This window comes from Tribolium madens, unplaced genomic scaffold (assembly GCF_015345945.1).
Source record: "Tribolium madens isolate multiple individuals breed KSU strain unplaced genomic scaffold, Tmad_KSU_1.1 Scaffold_1;HRSCAF=32;Tcas5.2_LG8, whole genome shotgun sequence".
In the NCBI taxonomy this organism is placed as follows: Eukaryota; Metazoa; Arthropoda; class Insecta; order Coleoptera; family Tenebrionidae; genus Tribolium; species Tribolium madens.
The window spans coordinates 3937236-3952430 of record NW_025400984.1 but is presented as its reverse complement, the minus strand read 5'-3'; the positions used below and the strand labels follow the sequence as shown (position 1 = coordinate 3952430).

General features: G+C 36.6%; 4 protein-coding genes across 5 annotated transcripts in view; 2 read left to right on the top strand and 2 right to left on the bottom strand.

Annotated features, from left to right (window-relative positions):
* The window catches only part of LOC123004174, a 2000-nt gene extending 693 nt beyond the window's left edge, over nt 1-1307 (bottom strand). Inside the window, exons 1-3 of the mRNA XM_044397298.1 lie at nt 756-1307; nt 571-706; nt 34-516 (exon numbers count right to left, since the gene is read on the bottom strand). Coding sequence (XP_044253233.1) covers nt 34-516; nt 571-706; nt 756-839 — 703 coding nt within the window. The 5' untranslated portion in view covers nt 840-1307. The remainder of the gene's footprint in view (nt 1-33; nt 517-570; nt 707-755) is intronic.
* On the top strand, nt 1113-2891 carry LOC123004177. 2 transcript variants are annotated; one of them, XM_044397302.1, is made up of 9 exons: nt 1113-1272; nt 1319-1449; nt 1504-1612; nt 1658-1892; nt 1943-2087; nt 2137-2201; nt 2253-2276; nt 2326-2616; nt 2662-2891. In XM_044397302.1, exons 1-9 carry the CDS (start codon nt 1242-1244, stop codon nt 2678-2680), a joined length of 1050 nt encoding a protein of 349 aa, XP_044253237.1. In that variant the 5' UTR covers nt 1113-1241; the 3' UTR covers nt 2681-2891. The 2 variants fall into 2 exon arrangements, with proteins under 2 accessions (XP_044253237.1, XP_044253238.1); XM_044397303.1 differs by lacking the exon at nt 2253-2276.
* LOC123004082 (early endosome antigen 1) lies at nt 2872-15195 on the bottom strand. Its single transcript, XM_044397196.1, has 12 exons — nt 15044-15195; nt 13756-14654; nt 11863-12219; nt 7531-7572; nt 7386-7481; nt 7157-7339; nt 6965-7104; nt 6785-6916; nt 5919-6727; nt 3414-3549; nt 3250-3366; nt 2872-3204 (listed from the first exon to the last, which is right to left on the bottom strand). The coding sequence occupies exons 2-12, from the start codon at nt 14651-14653 to the stop codon at nt 2932-2934; spliced, it is 3183 nt and encodes a 1060-aa protein (XP_044253131.1). The 5' UTR covers nt 14654; nt 15044-15195; the 3' UTR covers nt 2872-2931.
* LOC123004181 (autophagy-related protein 101) lies at nt 11864-13237 on the top strand. Its single transcript, XM_044397308.1, has one exon. It carries the CDS (start codon nt 11864-11866, stop codon nt 12524-12526), a length of 663 nt encoding a protein of 220 aa, XP_044253243.1. The 3' UTR covers nt 12527-13237.

Here is a 15195-nt window from a genome sequence, read left to right as displayed (position 1 = left end):
TTAGAAAAACAAACAACAGAATTTCACTGTTACCAATAAAAATTTTTGGTGTTGCCACCTGGAGACACACACTATCGGTACAATTATCGCTAATCACAGATACGACAAAGTAGTAATTCCCGACGTCGTTATAAGTGGAAAAATCGTACTGAAGTTGATCAGAGGGCGCAAATAGTCGCAAGTCTTGCAAATTGGTGTTTCCGTTTTTTTCCTTAAATGCCTTAACTTCGTAAAAAGTGGCATTGTTTGTCAATTTTTGGCCGTTCAGAATCAAATGGGAAGTCTCAGTCTTATCAACATAGAAAAAAAACGGCATTTCGCGCATTGGAAGAGTAAAAATAATCGCCCTTGAGCTAATTTCCGGAAGGTTTTCGATCTTATATTCAAGGAGAAACGTCTCGTTCTCCATTTCCGGCCTAAATGCCACGCAATACGATTCAGGGGGGCTGCTATGCACCAATTTGCTACAAATACGGTTCGTGGCATTATTTTGCATAGTTATTCGTAGAAAACTATCTACAAGACATTTATTTACAAACTTTCATTGATTAAATGATTGTTTTGTGTTACTAGTCCACGATTTGGCCCCCGGAGTCACCCACAGTAGATTTCTATCAAAATAGAGTTTCACACGACCCAAACTCGTCGTTTTTTCGCTCCGATCAAAATATAATTCCGAGCATTCCTCGTCGGTGAGTATTTCATTCTAAAAAAGTGCGTTTTTGCAAAAATTGGAGAAAAAAAATCGTACTTACCTTGGCTGAGTGACACACATTATAAGAGCCCCAAATTGGGGGTGTTATGACTAAAACACATAACAAATACACGTGGAGACGCATTTTTCACTCTTATTTGTAACAAACTGGCATTTTTACACTCAGTTTGAGGGTTTTATTTGTTGTTTTGATTCCATTATTGTCACATTTGATATGTAAATAAAAAAAGTCGGCGTTGACTTTACCGGCACCCGATTGGGTATCAATCCGAAAGAAATTTGTTCTCTTCTAGTGACGATTATTTTTTTTATAGTTAATAAAAAACAATTTGAAGAGTATTAATCGATAGAGGGTAGAATTATATAATAGAAAAATTCTTGTTAAATATTGGGGTGCTGATGTACTTGTTGCCTGAATGTTGATTTGGTCGAAACATGGCGTCACCAAGCTTCTCGTTTTAGGTTAGAATAAAAAAATTTCAATAAAAACCAAGATAATGCACTGAATCACTGAATAAACGAACTGATGACGATGTCGACTCTCCACAACGATTCTTGTAAGTGGAATTGTTTTTAGTTTGCCTCTTTATTGAATTATTCCAGCTGGTACGCCCCCCGACACTCCCGACGAAATAACCGGGACTCTTGAAGCTTTAAAACTGAAAAAACTCGAAATACAGCGAGAAATAGCGTATTTAACGAGAGAGAATGGGCAGTATCGCTCCCGCTACGAAGTTTGTGGTCTAAACAATGTAAAAAAAACTATTTATCAGTGTTTTTTTTTCCAGTCTTTGAACCAAAAATTTAGCAGTTTGGCCGGCTTCTGGGAGCGAAGCGCGACTGTTTTAAGTCAGTTGTGTGACAGTTCGAAAAATGCGCTTCAAACTACTAGGACTAGTAAGTAAAAATTTCAAAATTGCTCAACTCAAGTGAAAATTTCAGATTTCGACAGCCCCGTAATTGTGAAAAGACGTTCATTAGTGTCACGAAATGCTCGAAATCAATCAACGACGCCGAAACCACCGACTAATGGCTTTAACAGGGAGGTGGTCCAAAGGCTGGATTTGCACATTGAGCCCCTCAACATGCCAGACTTGCAACAGGAAAATGCCAAGTCTAGTGACAACTTCCATGAAGAGGAGCAACTAGAGGACAGTGGGGCAACGGACAGGAGTTGGTCAGGATAATTTCTTGTGTTTTTATTTTTTTTAATTTTCTCATTTTTAGCCTTTCGCCAATTTTAGAAGAAGACTCGCGATCAAARACCGTTAAGGAACTTTACATTCAGGTGGCCCGCTTACCAAACAGTGTCGTTGATAGTTACTCACGTGAACATTATTTAAACAGTCACTTATCAGAAAGTTCACTAAATGCAAGTGTGCCAAAATAGTTAGTTTTTAAAATAATTTTTTTTTTTTTAGAGTATAGACATTTCAACGGATCCGACTTTTTCCTCAACTCCCCTGAAACTGGAAACGATGAAAACGTAATTTTTTTTTGTTTTTAGTTTGTTATGTTTTAAATGTTTTTTTTTTAGCTTGGGTCTGGTCCCCATCACACAGTATTTAGTTCTTAATTGTTGTAAAATGGTTTAATCCAATTTGTTTCAGGATTCAGAAAAATAATTTTGTTAGTGTGAGACAGAAAGAAAATAAAAAAATGAAAATGTCTCCTAAGAAAGAAGTGAAAGTGTCTCCTAAGAAAGAAAAGGTCACTCCAGAATCGAAGTCAAAAAAACGTAACATTTCCAGTCCAAAAAGTCCACTTAAAATGAAAAAACCCAAACTGAGCCCTCAAGGATCCATGAGTTTGAGAAACAAGAGTGGGACGATTCCGGCGGGAAATTCTAGGCCACAACGCAAAGCTAAACCAAAACTACTCAAAGAAGATAATTTGAAAACGTAAATAAACCCTTCAGTTTCTCTCGTAATAACAATATGTTTTAGAAAGAAACGGCGTGATTAACGTAGAATAATTTTCACCATTAGTTAGGTTTCATTTCATTTTGTTTCCATTATTGTTGCATTTAATTTGATTTGTAAATAAAACAAGTTAGGCTTCAACGTRGCCTACGTGTTTGAAACATTTGGTTCCATTTCAGTTGTTGTTGTAAATGTTTTCAATTTAAGTATGGGACTGGATTGTATTTATTCAAATAAAATTGAAATAGACTTTATTAGACATTTGATTACAACCTTAGAACTAATCAACTGGATTCAAGTCATCGGCGGCGCTTCGCTGAAGTAGGGCGCCGACGATTTGACTAGGAGAGTATGACAGACATCACAAACCTTGGATGGGAGCATGCTAGCCCCACTTTCCACCGTGTGAGTGAGACAATTGGTGCAGAAAATTTGGCCGCAGTGTCGGCAGTGCTCCTTGCGTTTGGGGCCCCCGAAATCGGAGCGACAATTGGGGCACTTTTCGACGTCCTCTTCGTGCTGCCACCGGACTTGGGTGTCGGACTCGCGGATTTTCTCCAATTGCATCTGCTTTGGGAATTAGAAAAAGTGGAAAATTTTCGAGGTACGTACCTGCAAGCTTTGCGACAGACGCACAAAGTCTTTCTGGACGGTCTCGCTCGTGTCCAACTCCTGCTGCAGCGAGGAGATTTGTGTACGGAGTTCGCTGTTCTGCTCCTCCAACTGTCTCTGAAATTTCAACAATGAAACATCGATCGAAACGAAAAATTCATTACTTTGGTTGTTTGCAGGTCGTGTATCTGCTTTTGCAGCTCAGCGATTTGCGCCAAATTCGCTTTATCCGTGTTTTGCAGCTTCTCCTGATTGGCCAAATACAGTTTTTTCTCCTTCTCTAACTGGTGTTTCTGCTTCCTGAAAACAAGCCTCAACTTATTTCAGTACTGAAATTGCGAGCGCAAATTTAGTTTCTAAATGTTTTAATTTCTTGCGCACTAGAAATGCGCGTAAATTTAAAATATTCGAATGGAAAAACAGAAATATTATAACTACGAGGCTTTCCGAGCATTTGTCTAAACTAGAAAAATGTTCAAGGGTAATTTTTTGAAATTGTGTTTATGCTAGCACAATTTTTTTAAATCAACAATTAAAGGCAAATCTGGTATAATTTGTTTTCAAATGGATAGATTATCTTTAAAATGCATTTTACATTATTTATTTACTCTAATATCTAATTTTCAATTTAAACGACCGACTTTCTAAATAAAGAATAATATTGCAGAATTTGTTACTAAAATATTAGACATGAAAAATATAACAAAATATCACCAATTTTAAAGTAATGCTAAATTAATAAGTGCATGGGCACCGACACATGGGTGCGTCGGGGCGGATGCACCCATTGAAAAATGAAAATAATGTACTCTTGCTTAAGGTAAAAAAATAATAGTAATAAGTCTTAATAATATTTAATCTTTTTTTAGTAACGTTGCATTGTTTAAAGTCACTTTTTTATGTCAAAGATGTCTTAAATTTTGTATTTTCCCCTTTGAGAAAATGGATCAAATTATATTCATCGTTTATGTTTTGTTTTTCCATTTTCCAAATTAATTCAAAATTAAGCTCTTTAATGAAAAACTCCTTGAACAAAGATTTTTTATTACCTCAAAAACTTCAAAACGAGAAAACATCTTACATAAACCTTTTACTATTCCAAAAAATTTAGAGAACAATAAAATTTCTTAATTTTTTTGATGACTTCTGAAATATTGTACCTAAATGAAAAATGGTCGTATTTACATTTAAAAACCCCATTTTAAAGCTTCAAGTTTTGAAATATTTTGTCAAAAATTTCTTTGAGCTACGGTTATTCCGTAATCCTAAGAAATAGCGCGAGAAAAAAAAAATATTTTTTTATTTTTTTTTTTGGTCCACGGACTTGGGGAAATTTTTATTAATCAAATCAATACATAAGCCGGTTAGCTTGTTCATTCGGCTTTATTTGCTTTTTTATGTTCTTTTTACGTCGATTTGTCACTGAGATATTTGACTTTTAATGAAAAAGGATCTTTTTTGTCTTTGATCATCGATATTTCAGCAACCCATGACCGCACAGACAATGTAAGAACAGTTTCGAAACCTGGAATATATTTTCTGCAAGATATTTTTAGGACTAAAAAAAATTTACTTGCAACATTGATTTAAAGAAAAGGGTAAAAAGTAACTTTTTTTTGTTGTTTTGTAGTAAATCTACCGCGTATTCATGAATATTGATGGAGAGAAATAATTATGTCATTAGGTTTTTTTTTATAGTCTAATAAACGCCCAATAGCTTTAAACTGTTTTGCCGGACCAATAGATCAAAGTTTTACAAAAGAATTAAAGGAATTAATCGTTTCTGAACATTGTGTAATCTTCATCAAATGAAAAAAGCAATTTTTTCACCTTTTTCATGAAAAAAGTACTAGATTTACGAACATTCATGCAAATTTTCAAAAAGTGTTTTTTTTTAATTGTTTCCGAATTGTTTTCTATTTTCAAATTTAACAGTAGTGTATTTATGTATTTTTCAATAATCAACAACTTGAAGCATTTTGCAACTTTGAACATGTACTATTTTCTTTACACTTTTTATTTATTGATTTTTTTTCTTTTGTACTTTAGAAAAAATTATATTTTTAAATTTTCTAACTATTAAATACAATAAATTCAGCAAACATAGGGAAGAAGAAATCGTTTTTCGTGTAATTGTGCTGCAAGTTATACCAATTTTTTGTTTATGCACCCATTGAAAATATGAAAAGTCGACGCCCATGAAAAAGTGTTGAATTAATTAACGTCCCTTAACATTTTTTTTTATATTTCCCTAAATTAAATGAAATTTCAGATACATGTTACATAACAGAACTTCCAAAGATTTATTTTTTAAGGCTAACCATTGTAGTTTTTTAATACCAGACATTAAATTACAATTCCATTTACCATATTTCAAAAACGGTTAGAGATTAAAAATCTCTTCATTCTCTTCAGGAAAATTTTATTCTCTTTTATTTCCAACACCTTGGCTGACCGTTTTATTGTAAATTTAACGGTTTTCGATCTCTTTAATTAAACAGAACTATACGCAATTGTTAAACTTGGCCTGAAATTTTTTATCTCATTTAAAAATACTTTCTCATACAGAGCTTTTAGTAATTTCAACTAATTTCGAAACTAAATTTTAGTATTAAATTCAGTACTTAAATTAGACGCCTCTTACACATCCCGGAAGTGCCTCAACTCACTTCAATAAATCAATTTCCTGCGCCAGATTATTCTCCATTAATTCCCTCTCGTGRTGGTCGTTGGTAATCTGGTCTCGAAGTAGCAAAATGTCCGATTGCAACGTATTCACCTTTTCCTCGGCGGCTTCCTTCCCGATTTTCGCTATAATCAAGTCCTGGTGGTGTTTAAGGACCAATTCATGGAGCTCCTCGACAGTATTCGGGAGATTAATCGCTTCACTTTGCAGCTCTTGGGAGTGAATCGTGTACTTCCCAACAAGGTTATCGTTCTCTTTCTGGAGCGTGGTCAACTCCTCTTGGATCTTCTCGCGGCCTTTGGTCAATTTTTTCAGCATTTCGCTCATTTCAGCGCAAGTCTGGTTAAACACTTGTCGTAATTCTTTCAAGTCTTGTTCGGCACATTCCGTACTGCGAGTCAATTCGGCCACTTGCTGTTTATGTTCCTCTTTCTTCTCGTTCCATTTCTCTTCAATTTCTTTCCGAAAGCCGATTTCTTTCAACAAATCCTCTTTGTGTCTTTCAGCCGCCTTCTCCGCCTTTTGTACTTTCAATTCCAACTCTTTCGTTTTTCGCTGTTCGGCCACTAATTGGTCCTCGTAATTGCTGCACATGTCACACGAAGTCGCATGTTTTGGCGAGTCAAACGACGTGTTTGTGGCGACATTGTGGTCGTTTTTGTCCTGTTTGTGGCCGCATTCGCGGCATTTTTGCAACTGTTCGTCAGTGGCGCGCAATTTCTCTTTCAGGGCTTGGATCTGGTCTTCGAGGGGGCCAATAAGCGAGCGGAGTACCTCGGGATCCTCCTGCGTCTAAATAACCAAAATTAGACAATGTTTTGACCGAAAAATGGAGAAAACGCTACATACATGGCCGCTAAGTTCTACCTTTCTGGTGGGGTCATCGCCACTGTCTTGGGACGTGAAAGCGTCAGCTCCTAGTTTTTTAACTATTCCTTTAGTAAGGGCGTTAAGGACGACACTAGGAGCCAGACTTGACTCCTTCAAAATTAGTTAAACACTAAAGTAGCTAATTTTTCACGAAAATACCTGACTGGAATGGTGGGGCGACTGTTGTTTTTGTTGCTTTAAGACTAAAATCTCGTTTTGTAATTGCTGGATGTAAGTTTGTAGGTTTTTAAGTTCGCTGTCGTATAAACTCCGTGAAGAACTTGACTCTTCAACAGTTTCTACCGAAAATTAAAAAAGGAATTGACTCAATTCAATTAGGGCGAGTCTCACCGTGAACTAGTTGTTGTAGTGTTGCAATTTCCTCGTTGGCTTTACGTTTTTCCTGCTCGAAACTGTTTTCTAAGGTCATCCCAGCTATAACTAACTGACTTTTTAAATCGTCCAATTCGCGTTTTAAATCCACGATTTCTGCATTCAAGCGCGTATTTTCGTGGTTTCTMCGTAACAACTCATCTAAATARGAATCAATTAATTGTGGAAAGACACAAACTTATTGTACCTTCTTTTTGTAAGAAGAGTTCTTTCATTTTTGCTCTTTGCACATTGAATTCATCCTGGATTCTTTTCTTTTCCGCTTCCAGTTGCTCGATTTTGTCTTAAATTGGGTGAATTAAAGACGCAATCAAAGGAAAAGTGGAAAATACCTTCAACATTGTCTTCAACCGGATTTTCTGACACTTCACCTACTTCCATTTGTATCAGGTGTTTAACACAAGTAAACAACCATTACGTCAACCACTGACTCACGTTCATTAATATTTAACGCTTGTATTAATAGTTTTGTGGTTTTTCTTAATTAAAATCACAAATTACGTTTCTAACCTAAAACACTTGTCCTTGTCACTTGTCAGTTTTATTACCGACTGAGGACAAACAATTGATTATTTAACCCTAAAGTGGCAATTTGCCCCCAATTAAAATTTACTGAGTCACTTTATATTTTAAGGGATCAGTAATTTGTGGCTTTTTTGATATCGATTTGACGATTTTTTGTGTTAAATTTTTTGTGTGGCGCTGGGGTCGGGCAGGTGCCTGCATTGCCGGCCATATTTCGCATTTATGTCAAAAAATTTGACAAAGGTTTATTACCTTAATTTTGAGGTCAGAGTGGAGTGGAAATGTTTGTAGTTTTCGGTGGGAAAAAGGGCCCCAATCGTCACCTGCCAATAGTTTTTTCATGGGAAATACAAGTCCGAAGCCATCAGCTTTGAATCAAGACAGTATTGACGGAGTTTATACACAAAGACGTGAGGATTTATGCCAGGTAAAGCGAATAACTTGTGTTTACTGCGTCACAAATCGCGAATTTTCATTTGAAAATTTCAGAATTTGAGTACGAGTTCGAGTGGACGTTCATTTGCGAGTGTTAACAGCCACCAATCGACGTTTAGTGTCTCGAGGCCCTGGTCCAGAGTCTCCAGAAGAAGGTAATTTTCAGTGTTTTGATGCTGCGAACGCGATGATTAATCATTTTGGTAAACAAAGGAACCGCAAATTCAATGACATCTCTTTTGCTAGAGTTAGGGTTGATTGAACTCAGCCAAGACACAAACCCTCCATTTTACCCCCACCAGTGGCGTAGGGGCTTTTAATCTCACTCAGGGTGGTACAACAACAAATTCTCATTTGTTTGTTTTGACAATTTACTATTATTGTTTATCATTGATATGAATAAGCAAAATATTGTTGTTGCCACCTGTCAAAATTTGACCTTTGTTTTTCTGGAATTGATTATAATTCGTTGCCGGAAACGTTAATTAAATTGTTTTATTTTTGTCAATTTTCACTAGTTACATAACCGCGAAAAAAATCTAAACGTTTTTTCCAATGCTACGCCACTGGTCACACTTGATTTATGATTTTATCAAATAGTCATCAAATGACGTTTTGACAGATTTTGCTTGTCAAAACAAAAATGAGGTTAGGYGTATCAAAGTTTGTTTTTCGTTTGAATTTATTTGTCAGTTGACTAGAATTGTCGTTTTATCGCTAGTTTGGCTGATGTAACTGTTGATAAATTATCTCTTGGGTCAAAATCCGGCATCCCTAATTTCAAGGTCGTGTGTGGTGTTATTTATGGTGCTATTATTGTGTCCAACTTTCAGGTGGAAAGAGTCGACGCTGACCTTACCGTACGAATCGAGCAAGACCGCTTGGCCCGTTTCCCAAATCGAATCGTTTTTCTTGCCGGAATTTCCGTTTCGCAGTGAAGGCAAACGTTTTGAAAATTTGGGTGAGATAAACAAGGGGGCGTTCGGTAAAGTTTATAAAGTGAGCGACGAGAAAGGGACAGTTTACGCTCTCAAAGTCTTATCTAAATCTAAGGTGAGATTATGCGTAAACTTGACCTAGTTGTGGTACATTTATCATTATTTTTTCTATTTTTATCGCAGATTATCAGAGAGAACGCTGTACAGCAAGTCAAAGACGAGGTGAGGATACAGAGGGTGTGCGGGCATCATCCGTTTATTGTTGATTGTCCGTTTCATTGGCAGAGTAAGAAGAGGTTGTACATAGGTTAGTTGTGAGATTTTGAGGGGTATGTTGGTGTAATTGTGGGTTTTAGTAAGTAATTACGTCGCCGGTGGGGAACTTTATGATTTGTTGAAGACTTACACCGTCCTTCCTGTGGCTTTAGTCAAGCTTTACGTTGCACAATTGGCCCTTGCTCTTGGTGAGTGTCATAATAYATAAATATTTTGTTGTTTATCTCAAGAACAGGAAATAACGGTAATCGGGATTTTGCATTGTATTTATGTGTGTAAATACTAAATATAGGAAGATTTGGTATTATTGCAATATAAATAGAATTTTATTTGTCTGTAAAAGTGATAAAAAAACGTTGATTAATATAACACAGTGTCATTTTTTGAAGCTAATTAATTAAAAAAGAGGAATATTTGTACAGTTTTTTAATTTGTGAAATATTTTAAAATTTCGTATTGTTAAAGTATCGTTTTGCGGCTATGATTCAGTTTAGAGGGGGTTTTTTCGTGGTAAGCCAAAAGTTGGAAATATTTTTTTTCTTCCTTTTAAAAAATTGTTCATTTTTCACAATGATATCAAACAGTTATGTGTTTCATTAGAATTCAAATAAAAATGAAAAATGGTGTGTCATCGGTAATGAAGAAGTTTTTGATATCGACCGAGAAAATGACATTTTGTTTTTGTAAATTATTTTTTCCACGAAATTGCACAAAAACTGAAGAAATTGGGAGGTAAGATATTTTCTAAGAATAATTATTAAATTTTTGCTTATTTATTTCAAATTTTAATTTAGTTTTAATTGATAAATGAGGTTAAGAGTGTTTGAAAAACTTTGTTTATTCAAGTAAATCATAGAGAAATCAATATTAGTTGTGGTGAATTCTTACAAAAATGTGTTGTTTTTCTCAAAAAAATGTTGATGTTTGTTGTAAACACATTTTTTCGTCATTGCAATAATTAAAAGGTTTTAGAATGTAATAATAAAGTGAATTTTTTGTCTTTAAAAAAACTGGCTGTTTTGCAACAAATTTTTCTTTTTATTCTTCTTTTAGGGAAAAAATTATTGATTTTTTTTTTCATTAGTTATATTTTTTTTCAAAAATCATATACATAATTTGGTATGTCGAATGTTGGAGATGCTTTTCTACTACAAATCAATTTTAATAAATGGGAAACTTGCATTTTAACGTGTAAACAGATGGAAAAGTAGTTCTAGAAATATTTGAAACCAGAGTTAATCACTTAATGAGTGCCTTCACCTTTTGGTAAGCTCAAAATGGCCTGTAGCTTAATCCTCATAAAAATATCCTAAACTATTCTCTTCAATACCATGAAGTGCAGAATTTTGACCTGCGGTGATGGATTTCGAAATATTTACGTCCCGCTGTGAGAGTAATAAAAGTACTTGATTTTCTTTCCAGTGCTTTAATATTAGTTAGGGTGTTTCAGAGAAAAATGCCAAGTTAGAGAATATACCAGGAAGATGGAAAAAATGTTGAAAAAAAGTTCTATCTATAAGAATTTCTAAATTACGGGGGCTTAAATTTTTTACTTTGACTTTATTTATTTCTGTCGCAAAATAATTTTACATGTTTCTGCAGGCTAAGAGAAGAGGAAACAAAAAAGCGGTATTCCTATTTGTAACTATGTTTAACGTTATTTGTGGCTTTTATTGGCAAAGTTTTTGTACCTTTACTGAATAATTATGAAAAAACATACAAACTTATTGGTCAAATGTCACAAAATGTTTTTCCATGTTTTTTTTTTTAAATCTTATCTTACTTGTCATTTTTTCTGGGGTGCGAGTTCTGAAACACCCCCTGTATTTAGAAAACGTATTTTATTAGAAGAAAGTGGAACTCAGCACCTCAAAAACAAATTACGTAGTGTTTTCTCCAACAGTTGTAGTTTTTTTTTTATCTCAAAATAAATAACAAAAAAGAATCTAAAGTGTCTAGTATTTTTATCTCGTTTATTATCGTTGTTATTACGCAAAATTTATTCGTTTTGATATCAGATGACCCAGTTTGAGACACCAGACTTGTTTAAAATTGATTTAATTTTTTATTTACTTAAAGTAAGTTACGCGTTAGATGACTGGGAAATGAAATTGTTTATTTTTTTGTTGTTTCAGATTTTTTGCACAACGCCGGCGTGATCTACCGTGACCTGAAGCCCGAAAACATTCTCTTAGATGACTCTCTCAACGTCCAATTGATCGATTTCGGCCTTTCAAAGTGGTTGCCGTACGGCAAAACGACACGTACGATTTGCGGCACTTTTTTATATATGGGTATGAAAACGTTTCACTAGTGTTCTTTGGACCAAAATAGTAATCAAATTTTTCGTGCAAAAAAACACCAAAAAATTTTAGTTTACGTGTCAAATATTCACTCAGGTTTATCGAGCTGTGATTTAGTGTTTGCGTCAACAAACTYTTAATTAATTAAGTGATCGGTTTTTGTTATGTATAATTAGAAAAAAAAAACAATGAACGCCCGATCTCAAATGTTCGATTTGGCGGTGGAAGGGCATCAAGCCGACGAAGCCGTCGCTAGTATTTTCCACACGGTGTTGTTCCACCGGACGCACGGCAAGTTCCTCTACAGCACCGAAGGGAGTTACTCGATCGGTACGATCGGTTACACCGATGTAGATTGCGACTTTATCGACCTCACTTATGTGTGTTGTTCGTCGAAAAGGCTCGACGAGACTCTCAAACGCGAAATTAGCCTTTTTAGCGAGCAATTGAGGGGCAATGAGGGCACAGGGATGGGCCAAATCAGTCTCGAGTTCTTCCAGAAGAAGCCTCGGAGTCGGTGGTTGTTCCAACCGGAGAGCATCCCCTGGGAGGTGTGGACGGTGCGTCTAGAGTTGATCACTTTGAATAGCGAAGGGGAGAGACAAGTGTATAGGGAGCAGATGGGGGAATTACTCGCCGATAAGATCTTCTCGATAGCTGAAATCATGAATCGGCACGACTATTTGCCCAAAATGCCGAGTCAGTCCGAATTGGATTTGATTTTCGATACGTCGTATCCGGATGTGCAGCCCTATTTGTTCAAAGTGAATTACTCGATTTCGGGGCCGTCGTCGGGCTCCTCAGTGGGCTCCACCGTCAAGAAGCTAATCAAAGAGACTTTAGCACTTTAAAACAATTTTTTAGTAGAATTTTGTCAATTAGGACGCGCTTGAGAGATTTTTCATGACGTTGTTTGAGATTTTTTTTTTCAGCTAGAGTAGGAGATTTTAGAATTTATTTATTTTTTAAACGATAGTTGTTATAGTTTGAGGGTGCAGCTTCTTATTTTCGAAGTGATCAGTCTGTGAGTTGGCTACTTAGGATTATTGACGTGATTTTCTAGTTTAGTTTGTGCATGCGGCGGCTAAGCCATACGAAAGATTTTATTTTATTTTAATTTTAATTGAGGCATTTTCGTATCGTTATGGCCTCCGTATTTTAAATTAAGTTACTAACAAAGTTGCGACGCAACGAATAAATTTTGATCGTAAAATCTCAGTGTGATCTGACTTTGTCTCGGTGGCTTTTTCACCTGTAATCGGGGTGTTGTCTCCTGATCGAAGTGTGTTTGTTTGTGTGCGAAGTACCGAAAGGCTAGTGAGAAGATTTCGTTTCGATTCGGGTGAAAAAAGTTGCCGATTTGCCGAACCAAAGTGATGGAAAAATAATCTTTTAAAATTTTACCAAGTCGGCACTGTTAAGTATCCAGGCGCTTACGGCACGTCTTCGATGTTTATTCCTCAAATTCATTGTAAATAATTGTGAATAATAGTTCTAGTTTTAGATGAACAATGAATGTTGTGATTTTGAGTCGTTCATTAATAAAGACTTTATTTATTTTATGTGTGTGGTTTGAGTTTTTCCTGAATCCTCGTCCTGTTTGTTGCAGCTCCGGAGGTATGGACGGGCGAGGAGTACGGACATGGAGTTGATTGGTGGAGTCTGGGAGTGATCGCCTGCTTGATGCTAACCGGCAAGGTAAGAAATAGTCCGGGATGGGTTTCTTTTTTGCACTCACCGTGCAACATTCCAATGACGGTCAAAGACTCGCTGCTGCCGCTGCAGAACATGACCAAATATGGTGCTGTACTAGGGGAAGAAATAAAACCAAGACCGTATTTATAAAACTTTATTGAAAGCTTTAAAATACTTAAAAATTACGGGAATTTACGGGGGAGCATAAAAAACAACACGGTTTTTACAACAAAACACGGCGGCGTTTCCGGTTGAGCGACATAAATAAAAAAAATTACTCGAGTTCCGGTTGCCCAATTATTCCCAAAATTAAGTTGTTGTTTTCAATCGGAATAAAGGGGCAAGCGGATCTCGTCAGTCATTCATACAATATTTTTTCAAGAACTTGCACTAGCAGGCTCTGGTAGTTTTTCCGGTAACGCCTCTTTTTCGTCTTTTTTCAAAGCTCCTTCCGGTTTGGGAGCCTCCGTCTCGGCCTCAGCTTTGGCTTTCTTCTCAATATCTTTCTTCTCTTCGATTACTTCTTTCTTCTCTTCAATCTTCTCCTCTTTCTTCTCTTCCAATTTCTTCTCGGGTTCGGCTTTCACTTCTTCTTTGACATCCGGTTTGGCGGCTTCTTCGGCTTTGAGTGCCGGGAGTGCCAACGGCTTTTCGATTTTCTCGGTGGTGGCCTCGAGGGGCGGCGAGGTCTCGGCCTTGGCGGCGGGAGCGGGGGCAGATTCTTCCGCCACGGCTACCGTGTTTTTGGCGGCTTGCACCACATCGGAACCTTCCATGATGAGTTTAACGGCGGGGACGCTCTCTTCTTTTTTCTCTTCGATGATGGGTTTGGGTTCGTCGATTTTCTTCATTTCGGGCTCTTGGGGCTTGGGCTTCTCTTCGAGTTTGGGTTCTTCGAGTTTGGGCTCTTCGCGTTTGGGTTCTTCGGCTTTGGGGGCTTCGGTCGTCTTGACCGGCTCTTCAGATGTGGGGTTTTCATCTTGGAGAGGTTTGCTTTCGTTGCTTTCTTCACTGCTGCTTTTCTCTTCGCTGCTTTCGGATTTTTCTTCACTCTTGGCGGGTTCAGTGGTCGGTTTTGCTTCTTCGCTCGCTTTTTCAGTGGATTCTTCTGAAGATGATTGCGAGGAGGAGTCGTGATGGTGGTGGTGGTGATTTTCTTCAGATTTTGCGACTGAGGAATAATCAGCGATGACTAGAGGTACACCTGATTTATTTTCTTCACTCTCGGGGAGTGGTAAAGCCAAAGCGGTGGCTACCAAAAAGAGGCCCACGATTAGTTTCATCCTAAAGAAAAATAAATAAATAAAATGACATTAATCGGGGAAAAAAATTAAATAATTGTCAAAACATTGCAATGGCAACGAAACTAAGTGACTCAATTCTTTTTTTAAAAAGGGTCAATAAACTGCAATGAAATTAGTCAACAAAGGGTCCATTCAAGGCAATTAGATAATCGCAGGAAGGAGTGATTGCGTCTTGTACTATACTTTATTATTATCAGTGTAGCCTTCAATTGTTGGCAATTTTCATTTATGTCTTTAACTCTTACATTTTCAAGGTATTTCTCTTGTTGATGAAAATTATGAAAAAAAGCGACGGAGCGTGAATTTTGACCTTTAAAAAAATTTTAAACTGGCATTGAAATCTTTTCGGAAAATTGTTACTTTTCCTACCTGTTGGTTGTCTTCTCTTTCTGCTGATTTGCGTTCGAAGTTTAACACAGCACTGGTCACTCTCGACAAGAGTTTGCTAAGCAGTCGGTGGTGGACAGTTATATAGGTTGTCATCCCCTCTCACCAACGGCATTAGGTGCATCTTCATATCC

Bases quoted from the DNA above. Each gene is read 5' to 3' on its own strand.
- LOC123004181 (XM_044397308.1), top strand. From the start codon at position 11,864: ATGAACGCCCGATCTCAAATGTTCGATTTGGCGGTGGAAGGGCATCAA.